Below are 23,107 nucleotides of genomic sequence, written 5' to 3'. Positions count from 1 at the left end.
AAAGATAAGGATTTGAAAAATGAAGTGGTTAAACTAAGAGCATATACCAAAAATAGAAAATGAATATTAGTAAAATTGTTTTCAATAAATGATCACACGGTCTTAGCTGATAAGAAATCTATATGTTTTATGTCAATATTTGTATATTCGTTTCATTTGTAACAAAATGTGGTATTTTATACACTGTATATATTTTTCTTTTTAATCTTTAATAAAGTTTATCTTAAAAAAAAAAGCCACTAGCAGGTGGGGGCCTTTCAGATCCCTGCGGTGGGGACCTCATTCCGGAGAAGAGGCAATGGGCTCAGTGAGTGAACAGGGCTTTTGGGAGTGGGTGGGGTGGGGGGTGGAAAGCAAAGGCTCAGGGTGGAAATTTAGGCAGTGGAAACCCAGCTCCCTCTGAGGCTAAATGCCTGGGAGCAGGGCCCTGGGGAGGGGGAAGTCAGCTGACCAGAGAAATCCAAGCTATTTGGATAGGTGTTGCTGCTTTCGGGCTGACCAAGCTGGAGGATTGGCCAAGAGGACTGAGGAGGCTGCCTGGCTGCTGTGTGGTCAAGTATAGCAGGAGCCCTGAGCTGTCCAGGTGGTCCATCTGGGCCCAGGGCCGCTGAAGATGACGACCTATTTCTTGATCTGTCCATCCCATCTTCTACGCGGGAGCTGAAAGAGGCGGTTCCCTACCTCCACCACAGGATGAGTTTCTGTGGCTGAGGACAGAGTTGAACCCAGGTCTCCCTTGGCCCAGCCCTGCCCTCCAATGCCTTTCTGAATAATGGATTCATCTGGTGGCTAAAACCCAAAAGGAGTTTGGTAGCTCCTTTTTGGACTCTCCCATTTTATTTGGAATTGGCCTTCGCAAACAGCAGCCAAAAAATCCAATGCAATCCTAAATTGCATTAACAGAGGGATACAGTCAAGGTCAAGTGAGGTACTAAGACCACTCTATAAAGCCTTAGTAAGGCCACACCTAGAGTCCTGCATCCAGTTTTGGTCACCACCCTATAAAAAAGGCGTTGGGACTCTAAGAGGAGTACAGAGAAGAGCAACCAGGATGATGAGGGAACGGGAGGCTAAAAGATACGATGGACGGTTGCAGGAACTGGGCCTGGTTGGTCTAGGGAAGAGAAGGACCAGGGGAGACAGGAGAGCATCTTCCAATATTTGAGGGGCTGCCCCAGAGAAGAGGACGAGAAGAGGTCAAGCTATTCTCCAAGGCAACTGAAAGGCCAAACAAGGAACAATGGATGGAAACTGATCAAGGAGAGATTCAACCTGGAAATAAGGAGAAACTTTCGGACAGGGAGAACAATCAACCGACGGAACAGAAGTTGCCCTCAGAAGTTGTGGGAGCTTCATCCCTGGAGGCTTTCAAGAAGAGACTGGACTGCCTTCTGTCAGAAATGGTGTAGGGTCTCCTGCTTGGGCGGGGGGTTGGACTAGATGACCTCCAAGGTCCCTTCCAACTGTGTTAATCTGTTACCTGTTCCTTGCTCTCCTCCAGCAGTCATTGGAAAAGATTCCCCTGGGATCCTCCTGAGGGAGGGGGAGGCCCCCTAATTGGACTGAGACAGGAGACCCAGAGAAATGGAAAAAACAGGCCAGTCCATAAGACGAGGGAGGGCGACGGGAGGCCTCTGCTCCCTGACCACCGTCTGGCACATTGGCATGGCCGCATGGCGGGCAGCACCCAGGCTGGGGCTGGTAGCAGGCACCTCCCCAACCCCTTACCAGGCTGCCTTCTGGGGGGGGGGGGACCTTAGACAACACCAGGCAGAAAAACGTTTTCTCCGCAGCGGTGAGTGGAAACGTGTCAGGGTCTGAAGTGCTTCTGTTGGTCTTTAGACCCCCGCCCCCCCCCACCCCTTTTGATCCTCCCCCAAAGCAGGCTCCCTTCCTAGTCTGCTTTTCCAGGGAAGCCCGCCCTCCCTCCCTCCCTCATACTTTCTTCCCTCTCCCTTTCCTTCCACCCTCCCCCCCTCCGCTCCTTCCTTTCTCCCTCCCTCATAGCCTTCCTCTATCCTCCCTTCCCCGCTCTTCTCCCTCCCTCCTCCCTTCCCCACTCCAGCTCCCCTTCTGCTGGACCGAGCTCACTTTGGTGGCAGGCAAAGAACAAGTCAGCAAGCAATATTAAGGGGTGCTGCACCTGCAGAATCGTTGCTCTCTGGGTGTGCCACTTTTCTGGAAATATCACCTCTGCCCTGCCTGCTCCGGGGCCTTTGATGTGGGCCAGCCCCACCTTGCTCCCCATTTCCTTGTTTTCCTGCTCTAATTGCGGCCGGCCGGGTGGGGGGAATTCCTGGGCTGTGGCTGGGAAGCATCCAGGAAGCCACTGTGGCCCCCCGAGCTGCAGGGAGGAGGTCACCCTCGCCTGGGGCGTTCCGGTCCTCCTCGGCCTTCAGAAGCCAGGCTGGCTTCCTGGCCGGGCTGGTCAGCGTTTGGGGCTGCTGGTCAGCTTCTCGCTGTGCCCAATTCTTGAGGCTGACCTTCCAGCACACACACACACCCCACGAAGCCCAAACATTTATGGGGTGGTTCCCCCTCAACTCCCAGCCCCTCCCCTTTCCTCTGCGTTGGGGATTTTCAGCTTAGGAGAAACAGGCAGGAAGACGGTTAAGGTGGGTGGACTGCACGGGCCCCCTCCAAGATACAACAGGTAAAGTGCCTCCCCCCGCCCCGCCCCATGGGGCACCCTGCAGGAAACCTCTTCTTGCATCAGAAGGGGAGGGGGCTTCTCAGAAGGGGAGTCAGGGAGCAGCTGCTGCCAGCCGGGGACGGCATCCAGGGTGACGGGCTCAAGGGGCGCCTCTCCCTGGGCCTCGCTGGGTGAGTTGAGAGTGGCTGGAGCCCCCTCCCCCCAGGATGCTCTGGGTGGCCCAGGCACATTTCCCGGGTGTGTGTGTGTGTGTGTGTGTGTCAAAGGCTGGAGGGTGAGAGGCAGGAAGAGGCAAGCAGCCCCAGTGGAGGGGAGCTCCCCCGCCTCCCTCTGCCTGAGAGAGACCGCCCCTCCACTCCCAGGCGGGGGGAGGGGGGCGGCCAGTATGCCAGATTCTTGGAAAGAGGAAGCAGCAAATCATTTGTCCACATCCACTGTTTATTGGCAGAGAGCAAAACTAAACCGACTGTTTCACAAGGCAACAAGCCCCTGACTCCCCCCGTCCCCGTCCCTGCACCCCAAGTCCCAACCCCACCGCAGCGCCTCTGCTCCTCCCTCCCTGACTGCAGTTCCCCGCACCCCCCACCCCGCACCAACTCTGGGCCGAGGTCCCAGGACTGAGCCCCTGGTCCCTGCCTGGCTTTGTCCCCAGACAGGTAGGACACAGAGCTGACCTAAGCGTGCCCCCCCACAACACGGGGCTTGATAGGATTTTGGGCGAGTCGCCCAGAGGTTGGTTTCATTCTGGTTGCACGATTGGAAATGCCCAAAGCCCCGGCAAGTCCAGCCAATGGCCCACCCTCGTTGCCCCCCAGGTGGCCAAGGGCTGTCTTGTGCTTGCCAGGGCAAGTGAGCCCTAGCCATAGCCGGAAGGAGAGACCAGGCGCCTCTCCACAGAGGCTTCTGTGGCAGAAGCCCAGACTGGCCCAGGGGGTGGGGTGGGGGGCTTGCCCAGCCCCCAAAGCAGGCAGAGAAGCAGCACGTGATGAGAGCGGGCAAAAGGTGCTGGCTGGGTGCAGGATAGGGACCTCTGCTGCCCACTCCCAGCCTGCCTGTGCCCGCGGTTCCTGGCCACCCTCCCCATGGCATGGGACAGCAGTGCCCCCAACAGGAGCAGCCTAAGGCCCTCCCCGTCCCTTGCAGCCCCTGGCCAGAGAGTTAGCAGATGGGCAAAGGTATCAGGCCCACCACCACCAGACCAGCCCCCAGGCTCTTCCCCAAACAGGTCTAGGGACAGAGAGGCACCGCACGAGGTCACCCCAGGTCACCAATGTGTGCCTGCGTTCCCACAATGTGTGATGCCCAAACAAACACCAGGGTGGCTTAGCGTGATGCGCCAAGATGATGCCCCTCTTCCCTGCAGATGGGTGACCCAGCCCCTCTCAGCCTAGCCGAGGACAGGGCACCAAGCAGCCTACGGCTCAGCCTCCCCCTGGATCAGTTGCCCCTCTCTGACCCAAGAAGACCCCCTCCCTCCCTCCCTCCTTCCCTCCCTCCCCTCCAGGGCTGCTTGCCAGTGTCCTGCCCCGCCTTCCTCCCCCTCCCCCCAGCCCTGGAAGTAAACCTCGGTGCTGCGGGATCTGCCCAGGGCTTATTCTGGCTTTGGCTCGGCCCCTTGAACCACGGTGGTGGTCATGGTCACCTCGCTGTAGGTCACCTTCCCGTTGTTCTGGGCCTCTTGTTCCTGAGGGCCCAGGAGGTCTTGCATGGAAGCCCTGGGGGGCCCAAACATCATGTACGAAGCCGCCTCCCGGGGCAGCAGGGGGAAGAGGGGCGGGAGGCCCAGCATGCTCCTCTGGCTGTGGGCCTCCGCGATGAGGGCAGTGAGGGCAGCCAGCAGGTCCTGGTTGTTCAGCACTCCTGTGGCGTACTTGGTCAGGAGCTCCTGCCTCTTGGCCTCCGTGACGTAGCTGGAGAAGAGCAGGTCCCACACGGTCACCCTCCGGCCTTGGAACTCCCCAACGGGAAACTCGAAGGTCAGACTATCCACGGTTCTCTCCCTGACCCTCTCGATGGAGACCTCCGCCTCCCCGGCTTCTTTCAGGCTGTGGCGAGGAAGGCCGCTTCCGTGCCGGTGGTCTTTAGCCTTTTCTTCACAAAGTTTGGTTATGACCGCCGTGACAATGGTTTCCATTTGGTCAGCCGAGAGAATTCCGATCCTGTACAGCTTCAGGATTTCCTTCCTCTTCTTCTCTGGAAAGTACTTGGAGTGGAGCAATTTCCAGAGAGAGACCTTCTGCCCAGCTAATTCCCCCACAGGGACCTCCACCATTCTCGATTTCAAGACCTTGTCCTTCTTCTTCTGGTCCTCGTCACCACTGTCCTCCTCATCGTCGTCTTCCCCGTCCTCCTCGTCCTCCTCCTCCTCTTCCTCGTCCTCCCCTTCCTCCTCCCCTTCCCCCTCAAAGGATACGGTGGGCGGGCCAAGCGAGCCCCTGGCTGAAGCTTTTGCGCCAGTTCTGGGAGCTGTATTCTCCAGAGTAGAGAAGAGGTCATGCAGTGAAGCCAGGATGGTGAGCATGGAGGCCATCTCCTGCACGGTGAAGGCGCCTTCCCTGTACTTCCTCAGCAGCTCCTCCCCTTTGTCTCTCGTGATGTACTGAGAGGAGAGAAGGTCCCACACAGACATCTGCTGCCCCCGGAACTCTCCTGCAGGGATGGTGACCATCTTGGCCTTCAGCAAGTCATCGGCCTGCTGGGAGGCAGAAGAGCTAGAAGCTGCCGCAGCCGGCTTGCTCCCCGAGGGTTCCTGGCTCCGACACTTAATCCTTACCATGAACTTCTTCCTACTGGCCTCTACTTTCTCCAGGGTGCCCCTCACCGCTTCCACCATCTGCTTGGGGCTCAGCACCCCTGACCCGTAGAGCTCCAGCAGCTCCTGCCTCTTCTCACGGGAAAAATATTTGGAGAAGAGAAGATCCAGCACAGACATGTTTTGTCCTTTGAATTGGCCAGTGGTTACTGGGATCTGGATCAGCTTTAAGGATTGCTGCACTTGGCTGTCCTGGGACTCACCCTCACCCTTGTCCTCCTGGACCACACCCAACATTTTGGCCTTCTCTTCCTCCACTTTGGCCACAATGGCGGTAACCACCACTTCCACCTGGTCAACTGTGAGGATGCCAGTTGCGAACAGCCTCAGGAGTTCCTTCTTCTTCCCTTTAGGGATGTACTTGGAATGGAGGAGATCCCATACGGAGATCTTGTGTCCAGAGAACTCCCCAGCCGGCATCATGACCACCCTGGACTTCAGGATCTTTTCTATGATCTCCCTCTCGGAGCTGCCCTGGCTTCGGTCTCTCTCACGCAAAAGCATGGTGTGGATGGGCTTTGACTTGCTTTTTGTCTCTGCCTCGTCAATGGTGGAGGTGAGCACCTGCGTCATCTCTTGAAGGGTTATGGAGCCAGATTTGAATTGCTTCAGTAGCTCCTTCCGCTTATTCTGAAGGAGGTACCTGGAGAAGAGAAGGTCCCACAAAGAGACTTCCTGGCCTTGGAAAATCCCAACCTGGACCTTCACAGTGGCAGACTTTAAGGACTTTCGGGCGTTCTCCTCCAGGTGGACGCAACCCTTATCCATCACCTGAAACATCAGCAGCCCGGTGTCCGAGTCAAGGATGCAGCGGGGCAGGAGCTGCAGGTAGGTGAGGTTCTCACGGGCATTGGGGTCAAAGCACCTCTTGGTGTGGTTGGCGGGGTTGGCGATCAGGTGGAAAATCTCAGCATCCAGGTACCCCCACTTGTAGGCCACTTCCACGGGGAGGCGGTGGCTGTGCATGGGGTGGATGAGTCCCCCCGTGGCCACCTGGGCTTCCAGCAGGCGGATGCCGTGGTCCTTGATCAGGAGGCCTTTCCTCATGGCCTGGAAGAGGGAGATCTTGTTCCCCGAGAAGGGATCCGTGTAGCCCGTCACGGCTTTCTCGGCAATCAGGAGCGTGTTGAAGTGGTCCCGGTCCAGCAGCCCCGCGTTCTTGGCATCTCTCACCGAGAGCAGCCGGTTCTTGGCACAGTCCACGATGTAGCCAGAGGCGGCCTGGTGCTCCAGCAGGGCCAGGCCTGTCCCGTGCGTGAGGAGGCCCCTGTGCATGGCCTGCCGGATGCTCAGCTTCTCCCGGCCAGGCTCCTTCAGGATGCCCGCAATGACCTGATCCTCCCTGGGATCCATCAGGTTAGGAAAGGGCCAGTGGGCTTCTTCACGGACTTGCACAATGGGGGCTCCCTCTGGACACCCCGCGGCAGAACGCTTGTCTCCTGGCATCACTTGGACCTGGATGCAGATGTCACGCTGTCTCTGGGGACGGGCGAGGGCAGGCGGTGGCAGGGGGCTCTGTAGGGAGAGAAAAGGCCAACGGGCTTGGTCAAAGGCAGCTCAGCTCAGCCCCCCTCCCCCCACCGGGCCCCTGGGCAGCCTCACCAGGCCGGCCCGGCCGCCAGTGGGCACATCCTTCACCCAGAAGGTCAGCCAAAAGGTAATCACCCACCTGGCAGGGATTCTGGCCACATTTTTTCCCACCACCCTTTTGTGCCCCATGTCACAAAGCCACGGGCTCCTGGGAGCCTGGGTAGCAGGCACAGGGCCACTCCTGGAGCGTGGCCAAACAAGGCAACCCCTGGACCTGGGCAGCCGCTGTGGAAATGTGCCCCCTCCCAGGCGTAATGCCTCACTCCAGCCCTTCGCTGGCCGGGTTTTCCCAGCAACCCCCCGCCCCGTTTGGGGGGCTCCGTGGGGTGACCCTGCCTGCCCCACATACCTCAGCCATAGTAGGAGGATGGTACTCAGCTGCTTCTCTGTGTCAGGTTCTCCAGCAACTGGCCAACTGGGCAAAGGGCCCCTTGGCAAGAGGGCTCAGCCCAGGCGGGCAGGAAGCTGAGTGGGTGGTCAGGCATCCACCATCCCTTTTGCTCCCAGCGGGGAAGCTGTTTCCGCTGGGAGCTGTTTGTGCTGCCAGCTCATCCCTTCTTGTCATTGCTCTAATTGCTGCCTTGTGGGCCATGACTTACCCCGTTTGGCTCCCCTGGCACTCAAGTTGGCAACGGGCTGCTTTCCTTCTGAGCTCACTTCTCAAGGCAGCTAATTGGGATCCCAGCAGAGGAACAGCTGCCCTGAAAACACTGCAGGCTACAGAGGGCCCCATAGAGGCCATTCCCAACAACTCAACTCTGCACTTGCTTGCCTGTAAGCACGCACGCACACACACACACACACAAAAACACACACAAAAAAGCCAAGGCTTGCACCACCAGCAAGCAGCAGCAGCAGCAGCAGTCCTGTGTGCTTTCGCTTCTGGGGGGGCATTTCCTCAGCCTCCCCCTCAACTTTTGCAGGGCCACTGAGCCTCCCTATTAGGGAGTGAAGCCCCTACGGAGGGGCCCAACTCTGCCTCTGTGGAGGGGGCACTGCCCACAGGTGGTGGTGGGGCAACACAAGAGGGTTACAGCTACACGGTGCTGAGGGGGAGAGGTGGGGGGGGCTCCTGGACCAGCTGCCTCGGAAGGCGAAACCGGCCCATCCAGCAGTCTGTTTTGGGCGGCCCTTGATCCATGTTCCGGGGAGGTGCGAGCTCTCCAGCCTCAGGCTGGTTCCTCCACCTGGCAACCGGCCACGCGAGGAAGGCTGAACCTCAGCCCTGTAATGACGCGGAGCGCTTCCCTGCTGGCGGCGACGGTTGTTGTGGCTGAACCCCGGTCAATTATACTGGGGAAGCAAGCCGAGGAGCTGGATACTCCGGAGGGCAGTGAGGCACCCGGATTCCAGGCTGCAGCCCTAATTGCCACTCGGGGAGGGAGGCCGGCCGGGCAGGGTGCCGAGTCCCGGGGCAGAGGCGGCCTGACCCCATTGTGGGGTGGGGGGGCGGGCGGCGGCTGCTGCTGCAGAGGAAGTGACACAGCGGGAGTGCAGCGGGGCTCAGTTCAGGTGCTTCCTGACCCCTAATTGTCGAGTGGGGGGCGGGGAGCGGGGGCAGCCGGCGCCGGTGCCTTCCTTCCAAGGAGACCGGGGCAGTCCCTGCAGAGCTGTCAGGAGGGGCCGGCCAGCCTGGCCGTGACCCCTCCCCCCCATGTGAAGAATCTGAAGAGACCCGGGCTCTCTCCGGCCAAGGGACCTTCTCTTTGGAGCGCCCCCGCCGCCCGTACTTCGGAAAAGCAAGGCGCCCTCCGTGGGGCGCGTTACACTCCGCGCAGAGAGGCCTGGGGTCCCAAGCCCGGCAAGGCGGCGTCCGGGTCTGGCCTCTGGCGGGAAGGCAACCGGGGACCCTGTCCCCAACACCTCGATCTCGAGCGGCATCTCAGCTCCCGTGGGGGCAGCAAGCGCGACCCCGGTAGCCTGAGCGCCTTTGCTGGCTGGGGCCGGCGCCAGACAAGGGGAAGGCGGAGGTTCCCGAGCGAGCGAGCGCCCCCGCCCCCGCCCCCGCCCCCGCCTTACTTGCAAACGCTTCTACGAGGCTCCGGACGGCTGGTCTCTGCGCTCCTCCTGCTCTGCTCCTGCTCCGACGGCGGCTCGACGGCTCCCTGCCCAGCCGGCCCGGCCTCACTTTAAAAGCGCGCCCCATCCCAGCCCCGGGGTGATGCAGCGCCGGTCCGGCGGTCACGTGCCAAACCCTCCTCCCGCGTTCCTCCCTCCTCGCTGGGGAGCGCGGGCTGTCGGCCCGGCCGAGGGCCGCGGCTGCTGGGAGGCTGGGAGCTTCTGGACTCGGGCTGGCAGCCCGCGAGGTCCAGGCGACCCGGAGCTCATCCCGGCCTGCCTCCCTCCCTCCCTCCGCGGGGCGAGGGGGGACGCCGCAAAGGGTCCACCCCAGCGCCTTCGGAGCGATCTGCCACAGAAAGGAGGAACGGCGGGAGGCGGACGGGGTGGTGGTGGTCAGCTGTCCACTCCGGCCAGATCGGTAAAGCCTTTGGCTCAGTGGTACCCAATAAACTACTCCTAAAACTAAAATCTTATGGTATCTCTGGACAGCTGCACAACTGGATAGAAGCATTCCTGTCAAACAGACAACAAATGGTCAAAATTGGGAGCGTCCTATCAAATCCTGTACCTGTCAACAGTGGTGGCCCCCAAGGCAGTGTTCTAGGACCAACTCTCTTCATACTCTACATAGATGACCTCTGTGATCATATCAAGAGCAAAAATGTTCTCTTCGCTGATGATGTAAAGCTATTCAACACCACAGACAATACTGCTACCCTTCAAAAAGACCTTGACTGTGTATCAAAATGATCAACCAAAGGCAACTTCAAATCTCAACAAATAAATGCTCTGTCCTACATATTGGCAAAAAATAAATAAATAAGAAAATAAAATACAGGCTGAATAGTCAAGACCTCGTTGGTGATCCAAACTCTGTCAAGGATTTTGGAGTACTCATCTCAAAGGACCTTAGTGCTAGAGCCCACTGTAGCTACATAGCCAAAAAGGCGTTAAGAGTTGTTAACCTAGTCTTATGTAGCTTTTTCTCTGGTAACATCACACTACTAACTAGACCATACAAAACATTTGCTAGACCAATACTTGAATACAGCTCATCAGTCTGGAACCCACATTACGTATCTGATATTAACACAGTTGAGAAAGTCCAGAAATATTTCACAAGAAGAGTTCTCCACTCCTCTACTCGGTGCAGAATACCTTATGCCACCAGACTCAAAATTCTAGACATAGAAAACCTAGAACTACACCACCTTCAGTCAAATCTAAGAATAATATATAAAATAATACATTGCGATGCCCTACTTGTCAATGAATACTTCAGGTTCAATACAAGAGCAAACAATAGATACCAACTCAAGGTTAACCGCACCAAACTTGATTGCAGGAAATACGACTTCAGCAACAGTAGTCAATGTCTGGAATCCTCTACCTGACTGTGGTTTCTTCCCCAAACCCCAAACCCCAAAAACCTTAGTCTGTCTACTATTGACCTCCCCGCTTTCCTAAGAGGTCTGTAGGGGGCCTGCAGAAGCGCACCAACATGCCTACGGTCCCTGTCCTATTGTTTCTTTTATTTTTTTTATTTTTCTTATATGTATCCATGTATTCATAACTATGTTTTTACTTATACCTATTATCTTGTAAGCAATTGACAAATAAAAATAAATTTCAAATTAAAACAAAAGAAAAACTAAGCCGCGCCTTCCTCTTCCCCTCGCTGCTCCCCGGGTGGGGGTGGGGGTGGGGGTGGGGAGAGAAAGGAGTGGGGGCGGGGTTTGGCCAATAAGCCAGGTGGTTCTTTGGATGTTCAGTCTGGGATGCCCCCAGGGACACAGATCCAAGTGGGCTCCTCTCCCTCCGCCTTCCGTTCTCAAGCCAGAGAAGATGTGTGAGGGTTTGGTCTTCTTGGGAAGGTGCGGGGGGCAAAGGGAGCAGCTGGTCCTTCCTACCAACACAATCCCCCCCGGCAAGTCTACCAGGCAGAGCCTAAGGGAGGGGGTTCGCCCTACAAGAAGGGAGCCCGCCAGCTGGAAGCCCAAAGCAGGCAGAAGCAGCATTAAAACGGGGCGGGGAGGCTGGTGTAGGTCTCCCACCACCACAAACGCTCTCTTGAGGAAAGCTCACTCATCCCCTTCCTTGGCTTAAGGCGGAGCAACACTTTCCTTTCTTAAGCTTCATTTTATATAGAATTATCAGGTGGCAATTTTATTTTATTTTGCTTTACTTGGTGTGCAGTATGCCGACTGCAGAATCCCCGGATTCGTTCTTGTTTTCATGTGACGTAAACATCAGGTTTATTACTACTACTTATTTCTGCTCTTCAGTTCTGTGGGTCTTGGCCGTTTTCCTCATGGTGCCATTTTATGTATCTGACACTGCCAGACTGTCTCACTCTTCTTCCGATTGAACCCCAAGATCCTCCAGCCTGCCCTGCTAGGATGCTTCCTCATGTCCCCCCACCCTCTTTGCACCCTCCTCTGAATCTGAACAGACCCTGAATCTCTCAGTGTCTTGTGGGGATGAGAGCCGCAAAGATTTCTCTGCCTTGTTGCACTCCGAAATGGCGGCCCAGGGACCCCGTTTTTGGAAGACTGAGTTTCTCCTTGAGTTAGGAGAGATCAGGAGAAGACCCACGGGCTCTCGGGCACGTTATGCACAGCATCTCTCAGGTGAAGCCACTCACCTTGACTTCAGCTGTGCTGTGCTGTGGAGGTCCCTGGAGTGGGTCTCGCCCAATCACCTGGGCTGAATTTGAACAGGTTTCTCCTGAGGAAGCGGACAGGCTGACTGAGTGACCGTTTTCTGCCAATTCTCTGTTAGACCTTTGTCCCTCCTGCTGGTCAAGGTCTCCAGGGAGGTAGCATGTAGCCAGTTTGGGGGGGCTGCTTTTTGGTGGGGGAGGATGGTTCTGCCTGCCTTGAAGGAGATGGTGGTCCCCCCAAAAAGAGGTCATCACTGCGTCTGGCAGCGTTGAGTAATTTTGTGCAGTCCCCAAACTTCCGGGGGGCATTGGGAAGATGGTATTTCTTCAATCTTGAGTAACTCTGGAGAAAGGGGGCATTGTCTTGAACTTCATGTTGTACTAAGAGGGCACCGGCTGCCCTTGTGGAGGCAGGCCTGGGATGGGAAAGGATGCCCCCCCCCAGCCCATCTCCTTGCCTTTCCACACCAGGGCTTGTGACATCCTTCTGGGCTGGCAGGGGTGTGTGTATGCTCTTCTTTTGTGGTCCTACTCCTTCCTCAAGGGTCTGTTCTGGGGACAGAGGGGGGGAGGTCCACCCTAGGTCCTTGCTGCCTGCTCCTCTCCATCCATCCTGCAACCATCTCTGGGCCCTGGAAAAACACCCCAGCAGCAACGCTTGGTCAATGGGGGCCCAATCTATCATGGGCATATGAATGATCCTGGATCCGGGTCAATGGATGACCTCACCCAGAGACTTCGTGGACATGTTGAGGAGGAGGGGTGAACCAGCTCCAGCCACAGGACACTTTCCTCTCCATGGTCCGTTGCGAAGGACACCGTGATCAATGGTGTAAAAAGCCCTTGTGAACCTCACCCAGAGGTGGGATTCAGCAGGTTCTGACCAGTTCTGGAGAACTGGGAGCAGAAATTTTGAGTAGTTCAGAGAACTGGCAAATACCACTCCTAACTGGCCCCACCAACCCCATCTATCCTCTGCCTCCCATTGAGTCCCAGCTGATTGTCTGGGTCTCCTTCGGTTGCCTTGCACAGGAGAACGGAGCTGGAAAGCAGGTCAGTGGGGTGGGGAGGGAAGAGGGATGTTGCAGTATATCCTTCCCCTGCCACGCCCACCAAGCCACGCCCACAGAACTGGAATTTTTTTTAAAAAAATACAATTTTATTTTTAGACAAACATACACAAACACAACATAAAAACATCAAGCCATCTTCCAGTTACGTACATACAGTGTGGTTGGTTACAATTTTTTGTGTGCATCATCTCTATAGTCCTCACTTACAATTACTTGTATATATTCTCATATTATCAATCAAATATTTCTAAATACATTATTATCATTGTTAATCAATCATTTGACTATACTATTATTCATTCATGTTATGCAAGATATTCCATATTTTTAAATTGATATATATTATAATAATTCATATTATTCTCCTGTCCATCCCATAATTAAAATATAATAATACATCTTTATATATTCTATATAGTTCTATTCTCCTTATATTGTAAAATTCTAGATATTTCGTTACCGTATTTTATTTTCTAACCATTGATAAAATAAATCCCAAATCTTACAGAATTGTTTATCTTCTTGTTCTCTAATTTCAAATGTCAATTTACTCATTTCAGCACATTCCATTATTTTCTTAATAACTTCCTCCTGCGTTGGTATTTTCTCATTTTTCCAATTTTTAGCAAATACAATCCTAGCCACTGTTAATACATTTACAATCAAATATTTCAATTCCCTACTGTATATTTCAGGTAAAATTCCCAATAAAAATATCTCTGGTTTCAAGTCTATGTGTTTTTTTGTCATTTTTTCCAACCATGTGTGGATTTTAGTCCAATATCTTTTAGCGTCTGCGCATATCCACCACATATGGTAATATGAGCCAGGTATCTGATGACATTTCCAACATTTTTCAGATTTGTTCTTGAACATTCTCGCTATTCTCGTTAGGGGTAAGTGCTACCTGTAAAACATCTTACACAAGTTTTCTTTATATGCTGTTGACATTGTCATTTTATAATTTTGAGACCACAATTTTTGCCATTTCTCTAAGTCAATCCCATATCCAACATTTTTCCCCCAAGCAATATTGTTTCTTTAACTTGTTTTTCCTCTAGCTTAATTTCTAATAATATCCATACAATTTTTTAATCACCTTTTCATCAGTACCTGTTAAAATCTTATCTAAGTCAGTCAGTTTATCATAAAAAACCTTCTGTTTTGAAATCTTTATCATATCTAGAGCGTATTTGCACATATGCAAACCAATTTATCTTTATACCTTGTTCTTCTAGTTTTTGCATAGATTTAAGTTCACCCTTTTCATTCAATATTTCACCATATCTACAGGTGAAACTTGAAAAATTAGAATATCGAGCATAAGTTCATTTATTTCAGTAATGCAACTTAAAAGGTGAAACTAATATATGAGAAAGACTCATTACATGCAAAGCAAGATAGTTCAAGCTGTTATTTGTCATAATTGTGATGATTATGGCTTACAGCTTATGAAAACCCCAAATCCACAATCTCAGAAAATTAGAATATTACATGCAATCAATAAAACAAGGATTGTACATAGAACAATATCAGACCTCTGAAAAGTATAAGGATGCATATGTATTCAGTACTTGGTTTGGGGCAACTGACCAGTTCTGTTTTTCTTTTGCCCAGGTAAGATGCTTCTGATGTTGTTTGTTGTTCAGGAGCAGCTTGACAAGAGGAATATGACATTTGAAGCCCATGTCCAGGATCCGTCTGTGTGTGGTGGCTCTTGATGCACTGACTCAAGCCACAGTCCATTCCTTGTGAAAGCCCCCAACACTTTTTAAAAAAAAGTTTTTTATTTTTTTAAACAAACACCAGACAAAACAATACATAAAAACATAAAACATCTTTCAATTACATACAGTGTGTTGACTGGTTGCAATTCTTTTGTGCTACGTGTCCATAGTCCTCCTTCACAAGTCACATAAATTCTCATATTTTCCATTTTTTCTATATATATATAAGTATTATTATCATTGTGGTTATCTATAAAATATATCATTTCCACACTTTTTTTTCTAACCATTGATAAAATAAATCCCATATCTTATAATATTGTTTTTCTTCTTGTTCTCTAATTTCAAATGTCAATTTACTCATTTCAGCACATTCCACTATTTTCTTAATAACTTCCTCCTGTGTTGGTATTTTCTCGTTTTTCCAATTCTTTGCAAATACATTTCTAGCTGCTTTTAGTACATTCACAATCAAATATATCAGTTCTCTACTGTATGTCTCTGGTACAATACCCAATAAAAATATCTTTAGTTTAAGATCAATATGACTTTTTGTCATTTTTTTCCAACCATGTGTGGATTGTAGTCCAACATTTTTTCGCCTCTGCGCGTGTCCACCACATATGGTAAAACGAGCCAGGTATCTGATGACATTTCCAACATTTTTCAGATTTGTTCTTGAACATTCTTGCTATTCTCGTTGGGGGAAGATGCCACCTGTAAAACATCTTACACAAGTTTTCTTTATATGCAGTTGACATTGTCATTTTATAACTTTGAGACCATAGTTTTTGCCATCTCTCTAAGTCAATCCCGTATCCAAAATTTTTCCCCCATGCAATCATTGTTTCTTTAACATGTTCTTCTTCTAATTTAACCTCTAATAAATATCCATATAATTTCTTAATCACCTTTTCATCAGTACCTGTTAAAATTTTATCTAAGGCAGTCAATTTATCATAAAAACCTTCTGTTTTGAGATCTTTATCATATCTAGAATGTATTTGCGCATATGAAAACCAATTCATCCTTATACCTCGTTGCTCCAGTTCTTGCATAGATTTAAGTTCACCCTTTTCATTCATAATTTCGCCATACCTAACTGTTTGTTCCATTTTATATATCACTGGATATGAAAACGTTTCTATAGTTGAAAGCCAGACTGGAATTTTCAAATAGTGTTGCCTTTTAATCTTCTCCCAATTGAATAATAAAGGCTCTCATATATAGTGCCTTCTAAAATATCCATGTGTTTTAGTTCCCTTGTACCATAGGAAAGCATGCCAACCCAACAACAAATCATATCCTTCAAGTGCCAATAATCTAGTATTTCTCAATGTAATCCATTCCTTGACCCACATCAGAGTTGTCGCTTGATAATATAACTCCCAGTTTGGCAGACCGAACCCACCTCTTATTCTAGCATCTTGTAATAAATAACTTTTAATTTTATTCTTGCTTTTTTCCCCTGCCGGATATATTTCAGCACGATTTTATTCAACTCATCAAAATACTCTTTCCCTAATCTAATTGGAATTGTCTGGAACAAATATAAAATTCTTGGTAAAATATTCATTTTAATTGTTGATATTCTCCCTATTAATGATAATTGTAAGTTTTCCCATTTTGCCAAGTCTGTCACAATCTGTTGCTTGAGTTTATTATAATTATTCTCTTTAAGTATGCCACATCCTGTTGTCAAATGTATTCCTGGGTATTTAACCTTATTTGTAACCTGGATTTCCAAGACTTCTGCCAATTCTTCCCTCTGTTTTACTAGCATATTCTTTGTCAGAATATTTGTTTTATCTTTATTTATTTTTAAACCAGCTACCACTCCATATTCCTCTATCTTTTCTATCAAGCTAGTCACTTCTTTCACTTCTCTTATATCTCTAGTTAGCACTTCTAATGTTAACACAAACAACAGAGGTGACAGTGGGCAACCTTGTCTTGTACCTTTCTTTATAACAATAGAATCTGTTAATTCCCCATTAATCATTACCTTTGCTGTTTGATCATGATATATAGCTTCTATGGCTTGAACAAATTCCTTACCAAAGCCCATCTGTTCCAATTGTAATAACATAAATCGCCAATTTACATTATCAAAGGCTTTCTGTGCATCTAAGAATATCAAGGCCATTTGTTTTTCAGGATGTGCCTCGTAGTATTCCAATGTGTCCAGGATAGTTCTCGTATTGTCTTTAATATGTCTCTTTGGTAGAAATCCATTTTGATCGGGGTGAATAAAATTATTTAAATATCGTTTGAGTCTTTCTGCCATTATTGAAGCAAAAATTTTATAGTCTGAGTTCAATAAGGAAATGGGTCGATAGTTCTTAATTAGTTGCGGGTCCGCTTCCTCCTTTGGCACAAGTGGAATATATGCTTCTGACCATGATTTATGTGTCCTCTTTTTTAACATAACTTCATTCGTAACTTCCAGAAGCAAAAGGTTCAACTGCTCCTGGAATGTCTTATAAAATTCAGCTGGCAATCCATCCGGGCCTGGTGCTTTTCCATTATTTTGTTTTTTAATTGCTTCCATTAGTTCCATCATCGTTATATTTCTTTCTAACATCATTTCAATATCTTTTGGTATCTGGGACAAATTCGCTTTCTGTAGATAATGTTTAATCTTCCCTTCCTCTATTATCTCTTGTTCATATAACTTCTGATAAAAGTCCTGTACAATTTTTTTCTTCTCTGTGTTTCCAAAGCAGGCTTGCCCTTGGTCATCTATCAATTGAGCTATTTTTCTTGATTCTTTCTCCTTTTTCAGTTTATAGGCTAACCATCTGCCTGATTTATTTGCATCTTCAAAATAGTTTTGCTTAGCATTTCTAATTTTCTGTGCTAGTTCCTCTTTTTCCATTAGTCCCATTTTGTGTTTAACTATGTCCATTTGTATTTTCACATCTTTTTTTAATGGTGATTTTTATAATTCTTTCTCAAGTCTCTTGTAATCATCCTCTAACTTTCTCAACACTTGTCTTTTCTTTTTGTTTCTTATCTTTGTATAGTCTATTATCAAACCCCTAGAGTAAGCCTTCATTGTATCCCACAAGTTTTGTATTGATGTATCTTCCATTCTATTCTCCTTGAAAAAGAAATCCAATTCTTTCTCCATTTTCTGTGTAAAGTCCTTTTTTTTTTTAATAATAAAGCATTATTTAAAGTCCATCTAGATCTTTTTCTTTGTCCTTTCCACTTAATTGTCATTGGATTGTGGTCTGCCCAGGTACCAGTTTCTATCTCAATTTCCTGTATGTTGGTAATCAATTCCGCTGACATCCATATCATATCTATTCTGGACCATGATGAGTGTCTCTTTGAATAAAAAGTATATTGTCTATTTTTAATATTTCTTTCTCTCCAAGGGTCCTTTAGGTTTAGTTCATCTGTCACTTTAAAAAAAGATTTTGGCAAGATCTTTCTGTTTTGTTTTATTGTTTTCTGTGTTTTATAGTTCATCTTCTCATTAATTATTCCATTAAAGTCCCCCAACATACATATATTGTCATATTCTAAATCAATTATTGTCCTGTGTAATTTTTTATAAAATCCTTCTTGATTGTCATTTGGAGCATAAATTGCAATTAAAAGTAATTTCACATTATCGTCTGTTATCTCCACCATCAAGACTCTTCCATCATTATCTGTGTAAATTTGTTTTGCTGGAATTGTATCTTTAATGTATCAGACTACTCCTCTTTTCTTAACTCGTGTCAGTGAAGTAAATATTTTCCCTAATTTTGGCTGCACCAGTAGTTGTTCATATTGTTTTTTAATGTGCATTTCTTGGAGGCAAGTTATATCAAATTCCAATTTTTCTAATTTATGAAATATTTTCCTTCTTTTAATAGCAGAATTGAGTCCATTTATATTAATTGTAATCATTTTTTTCTCTTCCATGTTTTATACTTTATAGGAGGGGTTAACAGCTCTGGATGATCTCACCTCTCATTGTTCTTTAAGTTCCCCATTGCCTCCTACAGCTCCTTGTTCTTTTTGAATCACTTCAAGGCACTTCTCTTGTAGTTTGAGTATTGCTTCTTGTCTTTCCCTCTCATCTTCCTTGTCTCTGAAATATTCTGCATAAAATAATTCTGCTTTCTCAATGGAATCAATTCTATGTCTTTGCTCTTGCCATGTAAACTGAAGGCCTTCTGGTATCAGCCATCTGTAGTTCACACCTTTCTTCAAAAGAATTTTAGTCAGGAATTGATATTCTCTTCTCATCTCTCTTATTTTTCTAGGTACTTTGTTTCAAGACCACAGTCTCCTTGCCTTTATATTTCAGTGTTTTCTATTTTGCTATCTGTAATATCTGCATTTTAATGGCCCTCTTCATAAATCTTATATGTAAATCTTCTCTTGGTAGTTTATTTCTCACTGCATGTCTTGTAAAGACTCAAAAAATTTCATCTACTCCATCCATCATTTTCTCTTTAGTTATTTCCAGTGCTTCTGCCAGAATTTCTATCATTATTTCTGCCAAGTTTTCTCCCTTTTCTTCCTCTATATTTTGAAATCTAAGACAGAATTCAGATCTATCTATTTCCCATCTCAGCATACTCTTATCCTGTTCAATCACGTTCAATCTGTTATCAATATCACCAATCTTCTTATCTCTTTGTTCCTCTCTTTCTTCAATTTTTTGGATTCTTTCTTCATACTTCATCATCATCTGGTGGATATTCTCAACTTTATCATCTGTTTCTTCTGTTCTTAACTTTATATCTTGAACTCCTTGCCAAATCATCTGTAAGGTCACCTCTTTCTCTTTTTCCTGCTGTGGCATCGTTGCTGTTGATTGTTGTCCTCCAGATGTCGAAGAAGCTGCAGTTAGTATTGAAGAACCAGTAATTGATGGTGTTCTACTCAATTTTACAAGGCAGAAGCAAAGAGAAAGAAGAAGTGAAAGTCCCCAACACTTTTGAATGGCCTTTTCCTGACAATCCTCTCCAGGCTGTGGTCATCCCTGCTGTTTGTGCACCTTTTTCTTCCACACTTTTCCCTTCCACATAACTCTGTATTAATGTGCTTTGATACAGCACGTTGGGAACATCCAACTTCTTTTGAAATTACCTTTTGAGGCTTTGCCTCCTTATGGAGGGTGTCAATGATGGTTTTCTGCACAACTGTCAGGTGAGCAGTCTTTCCCATGATTGTGATTCCTACTGAACCAAATTGAGAGACCATTTAAAGGCTCAGGAACCCTTTGTAGATGTTATGGTTTAATTAGCTGATTAGAGTGGGACACTAAATGCCTAGAATATTGAACCTTTTCACAATATTCTAATTTTCTGAGATTGTGGATTTGGGGTTTTCATGGGCTGTAAGCCATAATCATCTCAGTTATGACAAATCATGGCTTGGACTATCTTGCTTTGCATGTAATGAGTCTATCTCATATATTAGTTTCACCTTTTAAGTTGCATTACTGAAATAAATGAACTTTTGCATGATATTCTAATTTTTCAAGTTTCACCTGTAACTGTTTGTTCCTTTTTGTATGTTATAGGATAAGAAAATGCTTCAATAGTCAATAACCAGACAGGAATTTTCAAATAACATTGCTTTTTAGTCTTATCCCACTTTAGTAACAAAGCCTCACCTATATAATGTCTTCTAAAATATCCATGTGTTTTAGTTCCCTTGTACCATAGGAAGGCATGCCACCCCAACAATAAATCATGTCAACAATCTAGTATTTCTTAGTGTTATCCATTTCTTAACCCACATCAGGTTTGTAGCTTGATAGTATAACTCCCAATTAGGCAGGCCAAATCCTCCTCTTATTCTAGCTTCTTGCAACAATGTTAATTTTATTCTCACTTTCTTTCCCTGCCATATATACTTCAACACTATTTTATTTAAATCTTCAAAGTAGTCTTTCCCTAGCCTAATTGGAATTGTTTGAAACAGGTATAAAATTCTAGGTAATATATTCATCTTAATTGTTGATATTCTCCCTATTAATGATAATTGTAAATTTTCTCATTTTGCCAGATCTGTTGTAATCTGTTGTTTGAGTTTAATATAGTTATTCTTTTTGAGTGTGCTACATCTCACTGTCAAATGTATCCCCAAGTACTTAACTTTATTTGTGATCTGGATTTTCAAAACATCTGCCAATTCTTCCTTTTGTCTTAGTAACATATTCTTTGTCAAGATCTTCATTTTATCTTTGTTTATTTTCAGACCAGCTACTTTTCCATATGCCTCTATCTTTTCTATCAGTTTAAATGCTGTTTCTAATGGATTCTCTAAAATGAAAACCAGGTCATCTGCAAATGCTTGCAGTTTAAATTCTTCCTTTTTAATTTTCATTCCTTTTATATCTTTTTCTTCTCTGATATTTCTATTTAACACTTCTGTTAGGATATGTGCAGAGTAACCTTGTATAAAAAGGATATGCACACAGAAAACAGTTTATGAGAGCAGTTATGAAGAAATATACAGCTACACAGAGTTGAACAAGGTGTATTAATGTTTACTTGAAGAAATAGCACAGTCCAATAAACAGTCCATGTCATATACGTTTTTAACAGTCCAGAAATATCCAGTTATAAAGTCTTCTTACTGGTTCCATGTCTTTTACAGCAGACAAATATCAAACCATAATACAACAAATAACCTTCGATATCAACAGAATATCAAAATAAACAGGGTTAGTCAGTATCAGTCCGTAGTCAGTAAGTATCAGTTTTAAAAGAGATCATCAGTGAAAAAAGAGAAGAGAAAGAGAATTAAACCATGATCTATAGCGCCCTCTTATGGCAACTTGTAGCATAATTAACTAGCTAGAACACAGTATAATACATCATAGTATTTTTCCTTAAAGCTACAAACATATATATTTGTAGTTTATATATTGTCAACCCAATACGTTATTTACATATACATAACATTCTCCCCTTTGGGTTGGTCAATATATAATACATATGTCTTTAATTCAATTTTTTTTCACAATTAATAACTCATACAATTTCATAGAGATTAGAAGATTCTTTATCTAACTCTACATGCAATGCTTGTTTGAACTCTGTTATATTTACGTCTCTAATTGACCTTCTAGAAAACTCAGTACATGTTGTTTGTTTATTTTCTTCCTCTACCTCCCCTACCGAATCTTTTGCAGTTATCTTTTGCAGTTCATCTTTTACTGATTCATCAATGTTCCTATCATTTTTATGATCAGTGAGCAATGGAGTTTTTACAATAATACTATGTTTTTTGTTATTATATTCTTGTTTAAACTTTCACCAGCCAGCATGCTTCAGAAATTTAGCACTTGCACCCCAAGATATATTAGTAGTACCTGGCTCCCAAAATTTAAATAATCTATCATTAGCTCCATAACCTACAAAATACAATTTCTTAGCTCTATATTGTCCCTTTTGCCTTACTTGTGTGGGAATATGAACCCATGCCGGGGTTCCAAATGTATGCAAATAACTAAGATCTGGTTTTCTTCTATGCCAACAAGTAAATGGTAATTCACCAGTCATTACATTTATTACATTATTCAAAACATGGTTAGCACACATTATTGCCTCATCCCACAGTTGCTTTGATATACCAGAATCAGACATCATATTCCTAGCCATAACTTGTAAAGTTTGTCTTCTACATTCAATATATGAGCTATGTTGTAGTCTATAAGGATCATAATGCTCATGTTCAATTCCAGCTTTTCGTTTCAAATTTGTTATTAGTAAATTCAGTATCATTATTCATAATTAATCTAATAATTTTCTGTTTCTGTTTTCTTTCAGTAAATTTTAGCCAGTTTATAAAATACTGGTATGTTTCTTGCTTTGTTTTCATTATGTAACAGAAACCATATCTGGAAAAATGATCCATAATACTCAATATATATAACAGGCTCCACTTATACTAGGTTTTCTAGGTCCAATGATATCAGCAAACACAACCTCTAATGGTTTACTGGTTTTCAGTCCACTTACCATATTTTCAGAAATTACCTTGTTTTCCTTTTTATTACACATATTGCAATCTACATACTTTACACAAGGTTTTAAGTCTGTACCAGTAGACAATTCAACAGTTTTCTTGATCATTTTGAAATTTATATGTCCCATACATCTATGGAGTAGATTAATACATTCATCATGAGGATTCTTATTCTCATAAACTAAGTTAACATTACTTGATGGATCATCATTTATAATAAACAAACCATTTTCCAATCTTGCAGTAATACTTTTACCTTGTTTGTCTATTAAACATGTATCTCCCTTAAATGTTACTACAAATCCTGCTTTTTCCATTTCTCTTACAGATAGCAAATTAAACTTCATTCCAGGTACATATAACATTGGTAAACTTTCATGTATACATGAACAATATGCAGTACCTTCTCCATATGCCTTCATTTTCCACTCATTAGCTAATGATATTTGCTGTTCACTCTTTCTCATGTTAACAAATCTCTCTTTACTTTTAGTTATACACTGTGATTCTCCACTATCAACTACCCATATATCATGATATTGC

At 46.1% G+C, this 23,107-nt stretch overlaps 1 protein-coding gene across 1 annotated transcript in view; it reads right to left on the bottom strand.

The window, feature by feature from the left end:
- Positions 1-4,195: 4,195 nt before the first annotated feature.
- The window catches only part of EPPK1 (epiplakin 1), a 45,678-nt gene continuing 26,766 nt past the window's right edge, over positions 4,196-23,107 (bottom strand). The window contains 5 exon segments of the mRNA XM_087930417.1: positions 4,196-6,980; positions 7,068-7,236; positions 7,655-7,724; positions 8,786-8,992; positions 9,075-9,462. Coding sequence (XP_087786543.1) covers positions 4,245-6,980; positions 7,068-7,236; positions 7,655-7,724; positions 8,786-8,992; positions 9,075-9,462 — 3,570 coding nt within the window. The 3' untranslated portion in view covers positions 4,196-4,244.

This window comes from Pseudonaja textilis, chromosome 3 (assembly GCF_049901715.1).
Source record: "Pseudonaja textilis isolate UNSWEBS1 chromosome 3, rPseTex1.2, whole genome shotgun sequence".
In the NCBI taxonomy this organism is placed as follows: domain Eukaryota; kingdom Metazoa; phylum Chordata; class Lepidosauria; order Squamata; family Elapidae; genus Pseudonaja; species Pseudonaja textilis.
Note: the sequence above shows the minus strand (reverse complement) of the source record. Positions and strands in the feature narration are given on the sequence as shown.